At 37.8% G+C, this 20,357-nt stretch overlaps 3 protein-coding genes across 3 annotated transcripts; all 3 read left to right on the top strand.

Moving 5' to 3' along the window:
- The first annotated feature begins 199 nt into the window (after positions 1–199).
- On the top strand, positions 200–9,396 carry LOC110058418 (DNA damage-regulated autophagy modulator protein 2-like). The gene is made up of 8 exons (XM_089289117.1): positions 200–331; positions 2,952–3,055; positions 3,560–3,613; positions 4,344–4,411; positions 5,717–5,859; positions 7,053–7,233; positions 7,787–7,881; positions 8,700–9,396. Exons 2-8 carry the CDS (start codon positions 2,976–2,978, stop codon positions 8,877–8,879), a joined length of 801 nt encoding a protein of 266 aa, XP_089145243.1. The 5' UTR covers positions 200–331; positions 2,952–2,975; the 3' UTR covers positions 8,880–9,396.
- A 1,756-nt stretch (positions 9,397–11,152) lies between these two features.
- LOC110058494 (muscle LIM protein 1-like) lies at positions 11,153–15,191 on the top strand. The gene is made up of 3 exons (XM_089289123.1): positions 11,153–11,278; positions 12,360–12,549; positions 14,952–15,191. The coding sequence occupies exons 2-3, from the start codon at positions 12,369–12,371 to the stop codon at positions 15,044–15,046; spliced, it is 276 nt and encodes a 91-aa protein (XP_089145249.1). The 5' UTR covers positions 11,153–11,278; positions 12,360–12,368; the 3' UTR covers positions 15,047–15,191.
- A 283-nt stretch (positions 15,192–15,474) lies between these two features.
- LOC149111579 (muscle LIM protein 1-like) lies at positions 15,475–19,586 on the top strand. Its single transcript, XM_089289125.1, has 3 exons — positions 15,475–15,610; positions 18,258–18,410; positions 19,248–19,586. The coding sequence occupies exons 1-3, from the start codon at positions 15,604–15,606 to the stop codon at positions 19,343–19,345; spliced, it is 258 nt and encodes an 85-aa protein (XP_089145251.1). The 5' UTR covers positions 15,475–15,603; the 3' UTR covers positions 19,346–19,586.
- Positions 19,587–20,357: the final 771 nt, after the last annotated feature.

The raw sequence follows: 20,357 nt of genomic DNA, 5'->3' as shown, positions 1-20,357 counted from the left end.
CCCACTCCAGATCCCAACTCATGGAAGAAATTCCTATATTTCTCCTGGTTTCCACTAACGGAGAAACGTCGCTTGCCGTCCTCTGATAAGTCTCTTGTCATTCCTCCTTTGAGAGGTCCTGCCCTCTTTCCTCCCGGGTGTCCGCTCCCCCTGCTACCCAATCTAGTCACGCAATCCAGTCCGCTAACATTTCCCAAAATACCTTGCAATCATTTTCTCTTTGAAGGAGTTCACGGTCTGTGGTGCTCACATGATGTCCTCAACATATTTCATCACGGAACTAGAAAATAGCCATGTCATTCGCTTGTTGTAGCTAATCTTAGCATTGCAGGTAGGGAAGTCTCTCTTTTTGACCTCGACAATTCTTGAATCGTGTTTTATGCCTAGTGTTAGGAGCTGAAACAGCTGTGAGCCATCTTTTCTTTCTTACGCAACGTTCAACAGAATTGCAAATTAGCTCGTCTTACCTAATTTTACTTTCGTTTTCTCTTTTGAGTTTATTGTTGGTTCAACACCGTTGATCTTTGAAGTGAGAAAGATAACTTGTTTTCTAACTGGAATACAAATTCAAAACGGACTTGTTTTTCAGATCTTCTCGGCTTACTGAGTAAATCAGTTAAATGCGATACTCGGCTGTGAGCACAAACCACCGCAAGTTTTGGTTGTTATGCGCCGGTTATGGGTTGACATGGTCTCGACACAAAAATGCTTAATTTTCGTGATCTATCTGTGTCAGGCATACTTCAGCATCTCTAAAATATAACTGTTTTTTGGAGATTTTCCCGCAAGTTAAGTAAAGAAGAGGTACACCAATATGTAAAGTCGAAGCGTATTATAAGTTGAGTATTTTCCTCAAATTTTCGTTCACATGAAAAACATTAATCTGAATTGCGGTGATCGTAAGCTCTGCTTGCCATTTAATTTATACTCTACCGAAAGTTTGACAACTATTCTGTTGAAATCGTCACAACACGCCAGCCTGAGAGATCTTTGCTGTTGACAATAATTCTGAAGGAAAATATATATTTCATTCAGTTGTTGTAAATTTGTTGTTCCTTTTTGCGCTGTCCAAAAGCACTAGGCTGACAGAATTTGTTTGGCTCTACTAAAATCAGGAAAAAATTGTTCTCAACCAAATTTTCGTATGATAAAAATGTCCACTCTTAAAAATCAGCAAGTAATTTGTGTTTACTGCGAGTTGCGTCGGATGACACTATATTGACTGATATATCGACCGGCATTTGATCGAAAGTCGGCCGATACAAGGCCAATATATCGACCAACAGTGGATCGAGTGACGGTTGGGCATTGGTCGAGTATAGATCGTTTTCACGTGACGTTATCACTTTCTAAAATCCAAAACTAAAGAGCCACAAAAGTTTTTATCCTCGTCAGGCATAAGAGGCGGTATATTTATATCTGTTTACAATTTTACAGCTCATTAACGTGCTTCGTTTGGAATCCAGAGCATTCTGAATTTCAGGGTTATGGAGGTGCGTGACATAGGGCTATGATCGAGTTTGCCAAAAAATATATACTTATCTTATGATTTTGAGCCTTTTTAGAAGTTGGAGCATTAGGAAAAGTGCTTATGTAAATGCTTGTTCGATCAATACTGATAATCAGTCGCCTAGATAGCCAAAGGAAGTTCCAGATGTTTACACTATTTTCTGGCCGCCATATTGGTGTACCAGGGAGGTACACCAACATGGCGTTTTCATACTGGGCTCTGTAAATATCTGCGAAACATTTCGACGAATATCTGAAGTTTGGGGAAACGCACAGGCCTAAAACTTGGAGAAGTGTCTTATTTAGTTATCTTCTATAACATCATAATTTCATAGCTTTTTCCAAAGGATGGTTTTTGATTTATTTTTTTATTGCATGACAGTGAAAACGATCTATTGGTTGATAAGTTGGCCGATACATGTATGTGTGTCATCGAGGGTTGGTGTAGTTATGGCAAACATATTGACTGATACTTGACCTATACTCGATCAACATTCAACCGATACTCAACCAACTGTCAGCCGTTATATTGGTTGTGTATCAGAGTAGTGCTGACTGATACATAAATTGCTTACGTATGGACTGAGTGTCTGCCAGGTTTTCGGTCGATGATGTTGGCCAACATTTCCTACAGTAAATATGATCCTGAAATTTAACACCTGTTCACAGCGAAACAATTTAATCAGTGTTTTCCTTAGAGTAAATTGATTGACCTGCCATAAATTGGCTTGCGCTTTGGTAGAGGTGATAATCAATGTTGGCACTTACATGAGTGACAATTATTATGCAAAGCACCAAATTTCTTCAACGAAGGTAGGCTGATTGTCATAGGAATTCTCATGATGATCATCATGCAGTTAATTAAGGACATGCAATTTTTCATGCAACTTGACAATAGTGAGAATTGTATAACACTGCAAGTTGCAATGGGGAATTTGCATATCTTTTGTAATAATCTCATCCATGGGAGTAAAGAATGCAGGGCTGCGATTGTCTTATTTTTAACAAAATTTAATTACATAGGAGATGCTGCATTCTACTTGTCTGACAACATTATGAAAAGAAGAGGACAGTTCATCTTCTTTTTCTTGAAACTTGCTGGTTGCAAAATAGGGTGACATGTGAGATGTGTTGTATTTTGTGCAACTAAATAACCTAGCCTTTAATTTTTTTATGCTGTCTGTCTGCCTTCAGACACGCCAAAATGCATTTAGTAAGGAGACTTAGCAAAGAGCGGTTTTCACACTGTGCAGTGCTTTTTCTTTGTAACTAAGTGTGATCACAGCATAACTGTTTTCATTAACACTTGCCATTGCACTGGACTCTGGTGTTATGGTCCACAGCTTTGCTATTTCGATATTGAACATGTTGTGCACTAAAACAGGTCCAAGTGTGTACTAGAAATTTATACCAAAATCATGTGTTCCTCCATTCCATTTTAGACACTGGAAGTTGTTAACGCAGTGATGCCCACTTCAGGAATCGGCAATCTTCAGTTCCTTCCCATTGTTCTTGGTGGTTTTGCTGTGATTGCCTTCATCACTGCGTAAGTATTCTGTAACTGTCAAGATAATTTTGCACTTCTTTAATTTTAAACATACCATCGGTCGCGAGTGACTGTGCAGTGCCATTGAACATCTTCAGGAGTTCTCACTACAGTAGGCCAATGTTCAGAATTGAGAATCACCAATTGAAAGGTTGATCATAAGTTTAAGAAAGTCACTACTGACCAGAACGTTTTACTGTCACTGTTTAAGATCTTCATTCAATGATTCTGGGAATTTAGATCTATCAGTCCTAGCTGGCATGGTGTCATTTTAAAATTTCCTTTTGTGCATTCCTTGGCATCGTTCATGCTCAATGGACTAATTAGAAACACAAGGGACAGCATGTAGTCTGTGACAGTGTCAACAGGCTTCTGTCACAAACCTAGGAAAGATTTTAATTAAATTCTACAGAGTACAATTTTGTCAGTTGTAGTAAATAGAGATCATACCTGCATTGCATTTTAAAATAGTGTTCTGATACTACTACTACTTTTCTCTATCAGCTATGCCATTGCTGTTCACAGTAAAGATGTAGATGCTCTTTGGCCATATATTAGGTATGTAGTACAACTGTAGACTGATTTTATTTTTAAAAGCTGTAAAACTTACAACATCCAAGAGTTAGTGAAAAATTAGGCCTTTATTTTGAAAACTAACCAAAAAAAAAAAAACAATGGAATTTGTGGGTAATAGTATCTAATGTCATATCTATTTCATGGTTTAGGTACAATCATGCTACTGTATATAATATGTAGTACATTAAGGTGAAATTATTATTACTGACAGTACACTTTGGACAGATTGGGATGTTGATGTTAACTTATTAAAACATTAATACTTGCATTCACTGGTAGAAGGAAAACCAAGTTTTAGACTTGTCCTTTGGGCAAGCTGTAAAGTTCTATGATGTAGTCTAGCCTGAAAGTCATTCTCATTGGTGTCGCAAAATTTCGTTTCTTGTCAGTAAGTACTTCAGTAACTTGAATTTCCTCAAAATTTTCCCAAGACATTTCACATGCAATTGAAGAACAGATTGAATCCTTTAGCCCAACTGCAAAATCCAGTAGCCCCAGCTGGGTTATCATGCATGACTTTCTTTCCATGTTGGCATCACTTTGCCTGACTTGTTCATGTAGCTTAACCTGGAGGTTCATTTTTTCAGTCAGGTGCTGCTGCAAACCGTTTGGTACCCTGTACCCATTGATATCATCATTATTCAGTAATATTGTGCTGCACATTTTGATATAAGACCAGTAAAATAAACTTGTTATAAACTTTGTTTTCCAGTGATGCAGGAGCTAGGCCACCACAGAGCTGCATATTTGGACAGTTTCTCAATATGGCAGCTGTCATTGGTAAATAGAGTAGCACTCAGCCGTGTCAAAATGAAACACTCCCTCGAATCTGCTGACTACAGTAACATGTTTGTGGCCTTACTGACATTGAAGTTCATAACAAATCAATCTCCTTTACTACCTACTACCTGTTATCCTGCCAGCCACTACAAAATATTTTGACAAGGCTGAGCACTTGTAGATTTCAGCCAAAAAAAAGAAGTAGACTTGAGTCACCCTGGTCCAAATTTTGTTCCTTTGTCATCTACCAGTTATTCTCTAAATTACACAGTGTAGCTGGTCCCAGTTGTTCATAGGGTAGATAATCACTGGATAGCACAGTTTATTTTGAAATGTATCCTTTGCATAGTGATTTGTCTGATGGATAGTGTTTATTATTTTACCTTTACACAACTGGCCCCTGATAGTTTCTTGAGCTGCATCTGATCAAGGCTGTACATTAATTTTGTTTTCTTTCATGTTTCAAAAACAATTTTTCTTGTTATTTTAATATTATTATTGTTATTAACTCCCTTTTAGTTATAATGCATATCAAATTGTTGGCACTCCACAAAGATTTTCATTTAATTTTATTTTGATTAATTTTTGGACAAATCAGACAAAAACAAACTGGGGTGTGATGGTGGCAGTGGTGGTGGTGGTGGGGGTGGTGGTGGGGGTGGGGGTGACCTTTGATTCTCTAGCATCCTATCAAGCTAGGGAGATTGCAGATTAGCAGTACTCTCAGGCTCTTCATGATACAGGAACTAGAAGTACAGTGGATTGGAATCCAAACATTACTGGCCATTGTAGATATTAACTCTATTAGTTTAGAAAAAGGAACCTGTTCTCCATCTTATTTTCCTTCTCGTACTTATTTCTTCTTGTACTTTTATCCCTTTTTTTTTTTCGTAAGTTCTCACTTTTGTTTTTTGTACTCCTATAACGACTTGTAAGTAAGTTATGTATTGTAATGTATTGTTATGTCATAGGTTATAAATAAAACATATTAAAAAAAAAAAAAAAAACTAGAAGTACAGTGGATTGGAATCCGAATGTTTTGAAACCTCATTTTTCGAACCTGGTAATTCAAAGCAATTTTTTACTCTTTGGCAAACACATATGGGAAATGTACTTTTGAGTTTTCAAGCCTTCAAATTATTCAAACCATTTTCTTGATTCTTTTTCTCTTGGTGGTTTGGAAATTCAAGATTTAACCTTGACTAGAATAATTATTCAGCACAGTACTGCACTGGTGATCCAACTTAAGCAAATGAGCTTTCATTTATAAATAACCTGATAATAGATTCTTTGATTATTTTACAGCCTTTATTGTAATGTATATTCACTACAAGCATGTGAGGGAATTTAATGTCACTGACATGCCGATAATATTAAAACTGAACTACTGGTCATTGTGGATTGGTGCATTCACATGCCTGGGTCTTTCCATTGTGGCTAATTTTCAAGTAAGTTTGACATATGCTTTTATTCCCAGAGATAATTCCTACAAGTGGTAATTTGTACACTTATGGTGTACCGTTTATTGTGCAGGTTAAATCCTAGTGTGGGACCATTCAAATGAAAGCTACCGAGCAGTACTTTCATGTGGTACTGTTTATTATGCTGTACAAGTTGGTTCATACTTTCAAGTCTATGGATAAAACCCTAGTATGTGACCATTCAAATGAAGGTTACTGAGCAGTACTGTCATATGGTATTGGTCATTTTGCTGTGCAATGCACTTCTAGAGGAGAATCTTTGTTTACAATATTTGCCTCATTAGCATATAGTGATACAGCTTTTGATAGAGATACAGAAATGGTAGAGCTCTCAGAATATTGAAAGGGCACAGCATGATTAACTGTCCCAAGGAATTTGAACCCGATGTACTGAAAACTTTTCGTGTGACATGGGTTTAAAAACTCCAAATTTTACAAAGAATGTATTCATGAGCTCATTAGCACTTTTGTCACCCAGAAATTTTTCGGTTTTCGAAAGCCAATTTCTTCTTGAATATTACACCCAAAGAGCCAACAATTTCACTAATAATTACTAAGGTTCACATGTTTCAGTGTTTGTAGTCAATTCTGTGCAAAATCATATGTTAATGAGGAAAAATGTAAGCAATGATGTCAGCAAAGATTTGTCTATTAGGTCTGTTAATGACCATAGGAGGTGACCATGTTGCCAAAAATTGTTTGGTATCTTTTTTAGTTGATTTGATTTTTTTGCACTCTTCCTGACTTCTTTGCTGTCCTTATAGAATTTTTTTATGACTACATGAAATAAAGTATATCTGAAATTCATGTCTGAAATGCAAATAAAAATAGATTCTTCTAATTAAATCTATATTCTGCTGTTCAAATATATATGAATTTCATATATTTTATATCAAGTATATAATTTTGTTAAGAAATTGAAATACAGTTGAACCCTGCTATTTTGAACTCTCAGGGGAAACAAATTTTTAAAATTATTTGGAAACAGTGGGAGATCAAAAATTATAGCTGATTGCTAAATGACTGAAGGGCAAATCCAGGGGAAATGAGTTAGAGTTTATAATAAAGGGGAATTTGAAAGAACTGAGTTCATATTAGCAGGGTTCATCTGTGATAAATATTATGATTACTTATCTGAATGACTTGATTTTTTTCTTCAGGTGGTGAACTCTTTTGCGACACACATGACAGGGGCCATTATGGTGTTTGGTTTAGGCATGGTATACTGCTGGATTCAGGCCATCATTTCCCACAAAATGAGGCATCAAGCTATGAGCTCAGCTCTTAGTTCTTGCACAAGATTTATTCTCTCAGGACTTGTTACCGTGTTTTTCATTATAAGTATCCTTTCTTTGAGGTTAAGGTTAGCGGTAGGTATTGCAAATAGACCATCTCTGAGTTACCTTGTGCCTATGTTTCAAAATGAGTCCCGTGCAAAGCCCTTCAAATGAAATTGACATTTTCATATGAATGATTGCACATGAAAACCTGTTTTGAATCGACACAGAGGACAAAGGCAACTCGTAAATGGCTCATTAATATACAGTGAATTCCCACCTTATGGTCACCCTGTTAATACCACCAACTCGTTATTATGGCCACTTTATTCTGGCCTGAACAAAAGCTGAGTCAGTTAATTTTCTTATTTAAAGAACCCCTTTAATACGGCCACCCTGTTATTAATAATATGGCCAGATTTTTGTGGCTCGTTAGCGACTGGATTAACGAGGTTCCACGGCATTGGATTTGCAATGTTTGAGCAAGAGAGAGATTAATTACCTCATGTAACTTTTAATATTTGGTTACATGTTTTATCATTGTACTCAACTAGTAATAATTCTGTAAGATTAACTTTTCTGTTATTATCCTTGATGCTGGATTAATTTCAAAACAGCCCTAGCAGCTGGAAATGCAAGTGTGGTGGAATACAATAAAAATAAACCAGACAATCAACATAGTTACGATCGCAAGTGGGAAAGTTCAGATGCTGTAAGTGGTTGTTTTGTGCTTAGACTCTTCACTCACTTATACAGTCCTCTTCCTGCCAGTTGGTGTGCTACACTTATAAGGCCTGTTATTATACTTACATGTGGTACATTTATGTGATAGCTACCTAAAGGTACCAGCTGATCAATTGCTTTCAAGGTCTTGCACAAGATCACTTGGTGACACTCAAAATGTGAATTTTAAGACTTGCTGATCTTGAGATTCAAGGTTTCAAAGCATTTCAGACCATAAGATGATACAACAGCCTGCTCTGTATTGTGCATGAAATTCTGACATTCATTGAAGACTTAACCAGGTAGATTGACCCAACATATAATTAAACTTAGCGTTTATTAGTGGCCTACTGCATAGTAAAGAAAGTATGAACCCTGCGAGCAGGTTCTAGTGTTTGGGTTTTGCACTCAAGTGCTGGTTTCTTACATAAGGTGTAGAAAGAGACTTAAAACAGAAATGCTGTCCCTAGCTAACCTTCATGTAGTCTTCAGATATACAGTCTTGGACAGAATAAAATGAAAAATAAAAGCACCCACCCCTCCCTCCGAATCAATGATGAACTGGCGCTAAACCCAAAGTGTGCCATTTTTCCCGTCATTGAAATGGGGGGAGGGGTGGTCTTAATTTTTCATTTTATTTGTCCAAGATTGTAGATGCATACCACCACCCTACCCCTTGCAGTACTGCCAGCTGTTGTTGTGTTAATTAAATTCAGTTTTTTTTTTCAGACTTTTAGTCATTCGTTCTCGTTTGGAAAAGGAATAAGTATGGGCTAAACATATTCTTTATGAATTTTATTCACACAGGGATACAATGCCCATCTGGCAAGTACTTTCAGCGAGTGGCTAATGAGCATTTGTTTCCTTCTGTACTTCTTGACCTTCTTCAGAGAGTTCCAAAAGATAACTGTGCATGTCAAGATTCATCCAAGGAATGCAGAGATTTTTTCTTCAGGACACCATGATGAAGCTAGAATAGTGATGTAGAGGTTACCCGTTGTACAAAATGGAATCTCAGTCATTGTGTCTTGGTGTCATTTGTTGTTATAACTTAGCTAGCAAACCATATGGAGTTATTTAATAAAATAGAAAACATTTTCCGTGTTTCTATCAAGTTGTGAATTTACACAAGTGCAAGTTTTGGAGAATGAGAGATAACGAGGAGCCATTATTTCCTTTAGAAAACACTGTATGGAAAGGAAAGGAAAACATACTTTTTTCTTTCAGTTACAGTTCTGTTTCTATCAAGTTATGAATTCTTTTTTTTCAGGGTGCTGTTACAGGACATAGATATTATAGCATAGGTTTAACAGTAATGCGATTTCCTTAAAAATTCAAATTATTTGTCCTGTAAGTCCTTGAAAAGCACTTGAATTTTTGGTCCAAAAAAGGGTTAGAAATCCTTTCTAAGTGGATGTGATCGTTAACCAGTTTTATTTGTCGTATCAAATTAGAAAGATTATGAAAGTGACAAACAGAAAATAATAAATATTTTCTGCTCAAATCTTCAAGTTTGGCCTAATATTAATCAGGGTCCCAGAGAGTTTTGTACCTGCGCGAGGGTGCTGGCCTAAAAAATTCAGACCCCCAGGGAAGATAGATATGCAGGAGTCCAAGAGCTCACGCCCTTATGGTTTTTGTGCGTGCTCAAGGGAGAAACGCCTCAAGTGGGCCTTGAACTGAGCCCGACTGGGACCGACTAGTCGACTGGACGCTGACCATATTTAAGTTCCTTGAGTTTGCTAGTGTTGTAGCGAATAAAATATGGTAAAGTGAAACTAATCGTTTCAGGGGTAGTTCATAGCTGTTTTTGGTGTCTTTCCTAGCGACCCTGTTACATGGATGTCACATGGTTTTCACCAGTTTTATTACTCAAATTGTTTTCAGCAGTGATTTAAATTCCTGATCAGGGGCGTAGCCAGAAAAAATTGTGACTGAGGCAATGTCCATATCTTTAAATTCCTTTCTTTGGTATTTAGCAATGTTTAACTTTCCCTCGTAAAATAAAAACAAACAGACAAACAAACAAAAAATGACTGAGGCAAGTGCCTCGCTTTAACTACTGCCCTGCTGATCGTTGGAGTTTCAAAAATTTGTTCCCAATGGTCCCTGACTAAATTTGTACTATTTACTCCTCCCGTAAGGGGGAAATTTGATCTGGTAGTTTCCCGTCCGGGCTAGGGTACGACTGCGTCCGTGATACCCTTGCCATGTTCTTCAGAGATAACTTCTAATACAGTGTTCTGTACTTTCACAAGGATGACATCAAAATTGTGGATATCCGTGATATACCATGCCCACAAGTTATCAAGGAAGAATGGAATACCGCTTTATGTAAAATAACGAAAGACAGAAATAGAGAATTTACGACTCTGGACCCTCTTTGTCAAATGAGATTCTTATTACACTGTAATTAAAGTAGCACTGTTTGCGTGGGTTCGACTCTAAGATCTTGACTAATGTGTCTTAACACACCTGTTTAATAGAATATTCCTGTTATTCTTGCAAAGGAGTTTAACATTTTATCTCTTGGTCGTTTCAAGATGTTTTCCACCAGCACATGTTGGTATTTTCAGTGCTACAGTTAAGACTTTCGACGGGGTCAATCTCGAGAACCTTGAATGTTGACCTCTGTTGTTTGCATATTTTTGAGTGAATTCCTCGTCTTGAATCGCCTTATTTTCGTGCATATCAATCGAACAGTCCCTCTTACGATTTGCTATTTAACTTTCTTGGCAAACACTTGAGATGCTCGAGTGGCTTCCGGTCGGCTTTTTCGACCTTCAAAGTCCGTCAAAACTGACAGTGGCAGTATTTGACAGTTTGTCCAATTAAATTTCCTTATTTGTCCAAGAATTCTAAGCGCGTTTGAGACGCAATCAAAACAGATTTACAGAACCTTTTGAAAACCCCTTATGTTGGTCTGGGAAGGCCTCGATTGAAGACAACATAACGAAATAAAGGGACCATGAAAAAGCATATTAATTCAATAGATGTCCAGTTGATAGCAGGAATCTTGTATGTCGATTTTCGCGCAGTTTTGAGAGACAGACCGAAATTGTTGATTGGCAGCTCCATGCATTCAGCGGCTATAGTTGTTGCCTCGGGTATTTAAACATTTTGCGAGTTCTACGGTCACGTTAATCTAATCATCAACACGTAGGGAGAAATTGTTATAAACAATCGAACTTTTCTGCAATGAAGTTGACCAAGAATTCACTTCTCCGATCTGCATCGTCAACTAAGCTTATCAACCACAACAAATAACAAATCTGTTCCAAACATTTCCAGGTGTGCGTATGTGAGGGTTAACTAACGTAGTGGACGTCTTTTCAGTTTTGGGAACAAATTTGTAGTCTGTCTGAGTTTGCCTTGCACAATCAAAGGTAAGCCATATATGCTATGAGCATTGAAACGCTTCTCCTTGGTATGATTTGTCGCATAGTGAGAAATACGCTCAATCCAGAGAAAAAAATAAAACATTTTGTAGATAGTGTGAATGTTTCTCGCTGGGGTGACACCCTAACCCTGTTGTCATCTCGTTCATTTCTGTTGTTATTTCCAAATAGTGTTTCAGTTTTCTGTGGTTGTCTCAAACAAAACACTTTCAATAACGAAACGTTAATGAAGACGAGAGGTACTTTTTCGCACAGGCATAGGCAATTTTCGTGAAAAGTCACACGGCTGAGAAAGTTCAAATGCATCTTATATTTACGTTAAGAAAGACAAATATTTTTGTTTGTATTAACGTTTGGGCAATGTAAAAAGTCGAAGTCTGGGTGTATGTAAGCGAAAAATCAAAATGAATGACTATAAAATCCGGCTGAAAAAAAAAAACGTAAATATGGCTATCCAATCAAGCAGAAAATTCGGTTCGGCCGATCGAGCATCTGTTGCAAAGCTCAGTGAAGTCCTCAATACTGCGACAGTTTCAAAACCTGTTGTATAAAGCCTTCAGAAAAGACGACGATTCCAGAAAATTTTCTCGAAACTTAATATCATGGTTTTGGAAGCCATCTTGACGGGTAGGAAAAAGAGTCAGAAATAGCAGTGTCATATCTGTAACTTATACACTACTTACAAGTTCGCGCCACTTCGCGGAAAAACTCATTAACAGTGGAAAATTAAAAGCGCGACTGGACGCTTTCTAACAGTTACATTCCTCAAGTTTGCTCAATGCAATCTGTTGTCTAGTATCTTAACTCTGCAATTCATAGATTATTCAAAATTCGATTTTAAGAAAATTATTCGTCATTGAGCGCTACCCTATTTGGGGGGGGGGGGGATGTCACGCAACCCTACTCTGCGAGCAGAACAAAGCATATGTACTGTAAGGAAAGGCTCTGCTTGCAAGGTGGCCCTATGATCGATCTAAGAAAAATTCAAACGGACTGACGGCTTGACGTAAAATGTTCTTGAGGTAGATATTGTTCCTCACCAGTTCAATCGAATTTCTGAATCTTACAGGAAGTCAAAATGCCCTTTACACCAAGGGAACCAAATAGGTGCAAGAGGTGCAGTGGAGCGGTTTACGATGCCGAAATGAAGAAGGACTCGGGCGGTGGTTTCTGGCATAAAAGATGCTATACATGCAAAAACTGTTCGGATAATAAAAAAACTACGAAATTGGACAGTACGACTTGTTGCGATAACGCAGGTAACTATATTTCATCAGTTGGCAATACGTTTATTTTTAAGATGTTGAGAAGACATCCGATAGGAAATCGAGCAATTTCAGTTTCAAGTGGACAAAAACCTTGTACCAGAATAAATTTAAGTGTATTACAGTCTTTTTTTGCATTTTCTAAAAGCTAAAGATACAAATGGTTGCCTGAAATAACACCAAAAACAGTTTCCCGTGGAAACTCGAGGAATAAATTTCAAAGTTCAGAGAAATCGTGCAATCACAGGTAAACTTTCATCATCCAGGTCTATTTCACCAGTACTTTAAAGTGTTTCATATCAACTTCAAACTTTGCTTTCGACATTTGGTGTTGTTAAAAATGATTTTTTGTTGAGAAGATAACTAAAACAGTGGCACAGAAGTTTGCAATAATCTTGACACAAAGTTTTTGTCCACGTGTTACTCGAACTTCTGTTAGATTCCCTCTTAATCCTATACTCTTCGGCAATAAAGGACGTCTGTTTTGTGGGTCAGTTCATTTCTTGTCTGATATTTCGTAGGGAAGAATTGTTGGCTGGTGGCATGGGGTACTGCAAAGGGATTCCCGGGACAACGTAGGGGCGGGGCGGGGAAATATATGATCGAGGTTCACAATTTCCTTCCTAGACCGGCTTTTATCTAATCCTCACGCATTGGTAAAGAAGCCCATCACTTATGGTTCATATCTAAAAAAACGGTTATGGAAATGAAAAATTCATCGGTTAACTCGTTGACATGTATCTTAAAATGGTTATAACAGTGCATCAGATCCTATGGGAATAATTTGACATGACTTAATCACGATGCCATAATAAGTGATATTAAACCCCCGCCCCTACTGCCCTCCGGAAGAAAAAAAATCTTTCTAAACTCAAAAAATATCGAGATTTTCGGATGAATTGAAAAAACCGGAACGTGCTGAAACCGTCATTTGACCCCATCCGTACCGATCAACCCCATGTTTGTATTTATTTATAATAAAGTTTCCATATAACGCGCGCTCTGATTGGCTGAAACAGCGTGCTTTATCAGAGAACAGAGCACGGGTTGATGACGGTAAGTTGGCTTCCAAATTTTTGCTTCGGAATTTTGACAAATTTGACCCAAATTAAACATCCCCTGTGACTCAGACAAACGCACTGGAAGCGAGCTATTTTTCTGCAGTAAATATGGCTCACCGAGACCATTGTTAGCAACAGTAGCGTTAAAACTGTACTAAAATAACAAGTTTTGCTAGATTCCCGCCGACAAAACATGAACAGCTGTAGCGAAATACACAAATTCTCAACCTAAACAGTGCTTCGATAAAGACATTAATTTTGTTACGAAGGCAGAAATTATACTAAGAAGTAACACAACGACAGAAAACAATTGAACTGTCTCTGTTTATGATGAGAAGCTTTATTTTTGTAAATTTACAATTAAAAATGCTCATTTGCTCAAACAACACTTACATGCAGTGTAGTAACGCTCGTTCTCCGGTCATCTCAGCGAAGTAAACCGACGAGTGGTCAGTGCAAAACTTGTTCTGATATTCTCTTCTGTGCTCGAAGTAGAACCAGTGGGAGCCGTTAAGTCTTTCTAACTTTTACGCTAGTTCGGGCAATCTTGCTGCATGCGGCTACAAGCCGTAAATAACTGTAGCTCCTTTCAAATTCAACCCGGCATTTCGCATTTTCATCCACAAGCTTTGAGCTCCGCGTTTCGTAATTTCCTCTGGAAAAGTGCTCGTTTTCACGGGCCACAATACGGCCGGATTCCTCTGGACTATAAACCTTTACTTGCCTTGAGATCCGTATTTAAAAATTAACTTAAAAGCGAACTTTGATGGCATCGTTCTTCTCTCGAAAGCCGCTCAAACTTCTCGAAACTGAAAGCTTAGCTGAAGTCCAGTTCGTGATTGACAGCTGTCGCTTCGTTAGCCAATCAAATTATTTGAACAATTCTAACAAGGATTGTGATTGGCTTATTTTAGCGTGCTTTATCAGAGAACAGTGCACGGCTGACGCCACTTTTGCTCGTTTGGAAAATAAAGTTTCGTTTGAAAATTCAGCCGAATGCGTGGGGAAATTATCTGATTCTTTATCATAAAACAAATAAAGAAGTCTCGACTGTGTTCTGTTCTGTTGTAAAGCACTTAGGAAGCGGTAGAGCACTCAAGAAGTAGGGAAAAACACTCGACTACGTCTCGTGTTTTCCCCTACACTTCTTTCGTGCTCTACCGCTTCCTGCGTGCTTTACAACAGAACAGAGCACAGTCGGGGCTTCTTTATTTGTTAAATGGACAGACAGACAGACAGACAGACAGACAGACAGACAGATAGACGGACGGACCGACAGCCTCCTTTATTGTATGACAACTATCTTAACGGTTGAATCCATTCCGTGTTTCGCAGGTGAGATCTACTGCAAGGCATGCTATGGTGCATTGTTTGGCCCAAAGGGATACGGATTTGGCGGGGGAGCTGGAGCACTAACCCGCACACAGTAGGAACAACTGGGATGTCTGTGGATTTATTGTTTCAAGATGATATATTTAGCCATTGTCACAATCTCAAAAGAACTTTTGTCAGTCTTTTCCTGCCAGTTGTTGAATGTCTAGTTAAGAAATCTGTAATAAATTGAATTCAGTGGTAGTTGAAATGGCCGTTTCTTTTGCAAGGATCGAGTCACGCGCGGCACGAAATGCGTGACGTGACAAAGTGATGTTTACGTTTCTCAGTGGTGAAACACTACAGATTTCTTTTTTCTTTCGGGAAATTACGACAAAAAATTTGCTACGTTTTTATAAACAAACCAGGTATATGGAAAATTTTTAAAACGCCTTATATCCGCGATTAAAAAGTAAATGAATACTATATTGATGTAGCCCCGCTACCCCGTCCGGGAAAAAATAAAAACTGATACGTACTTGGACTCCCACGTATCTTTGGACTGCTAATTATGCGTGGAATTTAGAACAACTCGCTTCATCAAGTGCGCGTTACTCGCGAAACGACCGCATACTCTACGCTTTCAGTGAACTATATAAGATTGGATTCTAGAAGAATGGCGGGTGAGTTTTATTGTTTATTTTTCTTCTCAGCTGTTTTACCGAGCACTAGTGAAGGCAATGTAATGTTCGAACGCGCGAGGAAAACAACACCCCAACTAAAGCCTACTCCATTACTGAACGTCCTAGTAGTTTCGAAAATAAGCGCTTGTGATTTACGATTTCAAATGATGGAGTTGATTATCAAGAGGTGTAGGTATTAAATGTAACGCGAGAGGGCGTATTATTTAACTGAGCGATTGTTAATAGATTCGCGAGGTCATCAAAACACGATACGTTCTACGCGCGATGTGGCGAGCATCTGAGAAAGGAAAATGTGTAATGCTGACAGCTTTTCTGTGTTCTTGATAACCTGAAGAAAAGGGCAAATTCCTATAATTTGAACTAGGTGGCATGGCTAAAACCTGTAAATTCTGAAAGTGATTTTGATATAATAAATTGAAAGCTAGTGATGTGTGGCGAGCAACATTTTGTTGCAAATTACTTCATTCGCTCAAATCGAAAACGATTTTTGTCGAAAGAAGGTCTGGCTTAAGCTAGAACCGGATTTCACGCATAACTGAGGTTGCTAACATAACATTTGGGTGCGTTGTAGTTACGGCTGGATTGTGTTATTCTGAAGTCCCGAGAAGGCATTCATTGTTTCTGAAATATTATGACATAATGGTGTCAAAATGAATACATTACTTTTGAACTTTGTCGGGGGTGTCATAATTTTCTAAATTCTTTTCAAAATGTTATGTTATTCAGAGCACTGTCTAGGTGCCCTTCTGTACAAATACTTATCATTTTCTATTGATTATGTAATAATTTTGTGACTTTCTTTCTTTTAAATTTATTTTACTAAAGCATTTTCATTTGTGTGTTGAAAAGGAATTTGGTTTTGCATCACTACACTACACGAAAAAAAAAAACTCATGCCACTTCTTCCTGCAATCAGAAGTAAAGCCAGAACCAATTGTGACTCATTCGCGTATGTTTTCCTGTGCTTCATATTGCCTTCATGTAATTACTTTGAGTTTTGTTTTGTTCACTGTATTGTGTGTGTCCTTTGTGATTGGCTCGAGTGATTCCTTTGGTTTTGGTGAAGGTCGGCACACACCAGGGACTAGTTGCAGGGACAAGCCCTTTCATATGTACATGTAGGATGCATGTTGGGACATGCGACAGCAGTACATAAGTGCACACAAAGTGGACTGAGGTACAAAAATGTGTTGTAGCGAGGGCAAATTGCAAGACAAGGGCACATAATGCAACTTGTGAGGTCATTTTGTCACTGCTTCATGATGCATGGATTCAAACCAGCTTGAGGTGAAACAGAACGTAATGTTTCCTTAGGCCTGATCATGATGAGCCATGAAGTGTCTTTGTTATACGTGCACCCCCTTCCGAACTGAAATTAACACCATTGTCTTAATTATTGCCAGTAAATAAAAAACCTATTTTCAATCAACAAGTGCAGGCTCAATAGCTTGTTTCAAAATGTTTTTTTTTTTTTTTCTGGATACAAGCCCCCTTGGATATAAACCTCCATTTATAAGCCAATCAGAAACCCTTGCAAAGTTGTATAAGCCTAGGGCTTACAAGCAGCAGTTTATGGTATTATATCATGGAGCCAAGTAGCCCATCAGGCTGGTCTGGGTTTATCCGGGTTTCTGTAGCATGGAGCGACTAGGAATATATCTACTCCCCCTGGATGGGATGGAGGGTTACCCCCACCATTTAATTTTCCAGTACTCATTTATACACCTGGGTGGATAGAGGCACAGAGAGAGTAAAGTGTCTTACCCAAAAACACAACACAAAACACCCCTGGCCAGGGCTGAGACCCACCCACTGGCCACTTGATCCAGAGACCAGAGCATTGACCATGAGGCCACCACACCTCTTAAAGCGATACTTCTTTTTTTTTTTAATAAATTTATTTATTTCATGCACAACAAATTACTTTACAATAAGGTACTAAAAACGACTTTAAGAAATACAAAACTACTTACAATACGATAATACTAACAAAACAATACTAATGCTACTAAGAACAATACTAATACTACAATACAGTACAATTACTTACAAATTGATAAGTGTAATTAAGTTACCTACAAATGGTAAGCGATACTTCTGTTTATGTCTTGGAAAAAAATTGTAACAGCAAATTTTAGATTCTCTCAACTTCTGCATGTTCTGCTTGCAGCAACATTTGTTCATATAACAAGACAAATGGTGTATTTGTGCATCAAATTTGAACAGCAGAGTGGTTTGACATAATTTTTGTTTCTCTCAAAACATATTTTTTTAAGCTTTTTTTGCTAAGTACTACCCTGGTTCTACTGATTAAAATTTTCAAGGAAGTTATTTTTGTTGGTGAGACATTATGTAAAGAATGTCATTAAAAAGCATGTGTTGTGTTGGTTTAGTCTCCTTAGTTGATTGTTTGGATCTAATATTCATGATAAATTGCTTGAGGAGCATTATGGTCAGTATGAGTGAGATAGTTTCCAGAAAAAGAAATTAGTTCATGCCAGCATAATGTTTAAATGTGTTCAATCAGCCAAAAAAAAAAAAGCAGGGGCAGCTTTAGTGAGAACTGTTGCTAGTTTAATAATAGGATTCTAATTTATGTCATAATTTTCCTCTTTCTACTGAATAGATAAAGAAAGGTGTCCTCGTTGCAAGGACAGGGTGTACATGGCAGAGCAGGTTCTTGCTGGGTCACAGAAGTACCACAAACGTTGCTTTACTTGCAATAACAAGCCGTCTTGCAACAAGTCCTTAGATAGTGGTACCTTTAACGATCATGAGGGTAATTGTAGACTTATTAATCATAGATTTTTTTAGTAACAAAACTTAAAACTTATGGGCCTTAATTGCTCGATAAATATTTTCCTAGGTCTAAATGTGACCTGTCTACCTCCAGTATAATTCCCTTTTGTAATTGATTTATCATGAGGGGGACAAATGTAAAATCGGTTTCTGGCACCTTTGTGGTATTCTAATAATAAATAATAATGATAGATGAATTTATATAGCACTCATCCCTAAAGCTCAATGGTGCTTTACAATGTTTGTGATAAAGATTAAAACTACTTCCTCTTTCAAAAATTGTCCATGATTTGCATCCTGCAGAACTGCCTGGTGATTTAAGGTTACCATATGCCTTAAGAGCACCGTTAGAGGTGTCTCACGTCCAGGGGATGTAGTGTGTCCAGTTTAAACTGTAGATACCTAAACACCCCTATATCAAATTAAGGCTTAATAGAGCTGGCTATGACACACTATATCAAGAATTTTGAAACAGAGTGAATTGTTGAATTTTTCATGACCTCTAAATGTGAGCATCTGAATCATATTTTGGGTTTCTTTTGAAAGCTGCAAGTCATAGGGAATTTGCTTGTCTGGACAGTAGCTATTTTGACATAATATTAAACAACAAAAAGGTGCCAGCAATTTTTTTATTTCCAAAATTTTTTTCTCTCAGAGTGATTTTCTGCAGTCACTAACAAAGTCCTCTCTAGAGGACCATTATTACAACTTGCATTACAGTGGGTAGGAGAATACCGGCCAGAGCTCTAGTATGCAAGTCTTATTACTGAAAAGCACATAATATTTACAAATTGTTTTTCTTTGTTTGTTTCTTTAGGGCAGGTGTACTGCAAGGGTTGCTACGGCAAACTTTTTGGCCCAAAAGGTTATGGATATGGTGGTGGAGCTGGTGCCCTTCATTTGACTGGAAAGTGAACAATGCCCGAGGGGATATCATCAGCTACTAGTTTGTTAGTTTTGAACTTCACAAGTGCATCACATTTCCGCTTTCTTGATCATGTTATGTCATAAGTATTTCAATAAACGCTCTGAGTAGATATTTTTCCAAAAAACACGACATTTGGGGTCGAGATAGTTTTCTATAGAGTAAATATATACATTTAAGGAGTGAAGCTCCTATAGCATTTTGCAACAAAATAAATGAATGAAACAGAGATCTGCAACTGCCGTATTTCTCGCGTTGCCTTTATTGTGTTTTTGGAAGAGCAGGGATGTTGCAGTGTGGTGAGAATGCTGACACCAGTCCCACCAGTTACTGTGACCGGGGTTTCAATCCCCGAGTCTCAGCTTTATATGTAGGTTAGGTATTATGTTAGCTCACATCCTTGCCCTGAGAGTTTCTCTTTTGGTCCTCAGGTGTTTTTTTATTCCTATGCCTCTCCATAAAACTGAACCTTGTAAATAACTAATTTACACTGGAGAGGGAGGATGAATAGCTAATGTGGGGATGCCACTCATAATTACCATTCATTCATTAATTTATTTTCCAAAGACTCTTCTGTGAGGGCTGCCTGTCCCCCTCAGTCACGGAGCCTATTGCATGAGGAAAACTGGAGACACGTGATAAGATTGGCAAGATGGGTCCTAGATTCTTGGACTATTAAGGGAGCTACATGACAATTTGCGCCTCTCTTAAAGTTTAGCCGAAATGTTTCAAGTTTGCCATTTACAATCGGTGTTAATCTTGTCCATCCTTTACCATCCTTGTTCCTTTATGGCGTATTTTTATCTCTTTGGTGTTTTTCTCTTAGTAAACTACTATTTTCAGGTTTCCTTCAATTTAAAGGTAATTTTGCATGCAGCCAAAATAACTCAAAATGACCGAGCTCCTTTAACCATTAGATTTTCAGTAATCTAAAGCTGTTCCTGCAAGGTTGAGCTTATCAACTAGCTGATCTCTAAAATCGTTCAATTGTAAACACCTTGC

The sequence above is a fragment of the Orbicella faveolata genome, unplaced genomic scaffold (genome assembly GCF_042242905.1).
Source record: "Orbicella faveolata isolate gen_17 unplaced genomic scaffold, um_ofav_v1 contig_2, whole genome shotgun sequence".
NCBI classification, from domain to species: Eukaryota; Metazoa; Cnidaria; class Anthozoa; order Scleractinia; family Merulinidae; genus Orbicella; species Orbicella faveolata.
Note: the sequence above shows the minus strand (reverse complement) of the source record. Positions and strands in the feature narration are given on the sequence as shown.

What these genes read in the sequence shown, in the direction of transcription:
- LOC110058418 (XM_089289117.1), top strand. Translation starts at nt 2,976, where the DNA reads ATGCCCACTTCAGGAATCGGCAATCTTCAGTTCCTTCCCATTGTTCTT. An exon ending in GCTCTTTGGCCATATATTAG is followed by an intron (nt 3,614 to 4,343) that starts GTATGTAGTACA and finishes TTTGTTTTCCAG; the next exon opens with TGATGCAGGAGCTAGGCCAC. An exon ending in CCATTGTGGCTAATTTTCAA is followed by an intron (nt 5,860 to 7,052) that starts GTAAGTTTGACA and finishes TTTTTTCTTCAG; the next exon opens with GTGGTGAACTCTTTTGCGAC.
- LOC110058494 (XM_089289123.1), top strand. Translation starts at nt 12,369, where the DNA reads ATGCCCTTTACACCAAGGGAACCAAATAGGTGCAAGAGGTGCAGTGGA. An exon ending in GACTTGTTGCGATAACGCAG is followed by an intron (nt 12,550 to 14,951) that starts GTAACTATATTT and finishes CGTGTTTCGCAG; the next exon opens with GTGAGATCTACTGCAAGGCA.
- LOC149111579 (XM_089289125.1), top strand. An exon ending in TACCTTTAACGATCATGAGG is followed by an intron (nt 18,411 to 19,247) that starts GTAATTGTAGAC and finishes TTGTTTCTTTAG; the next exon opens with GGCAGGTGTACTGCAAGGGT.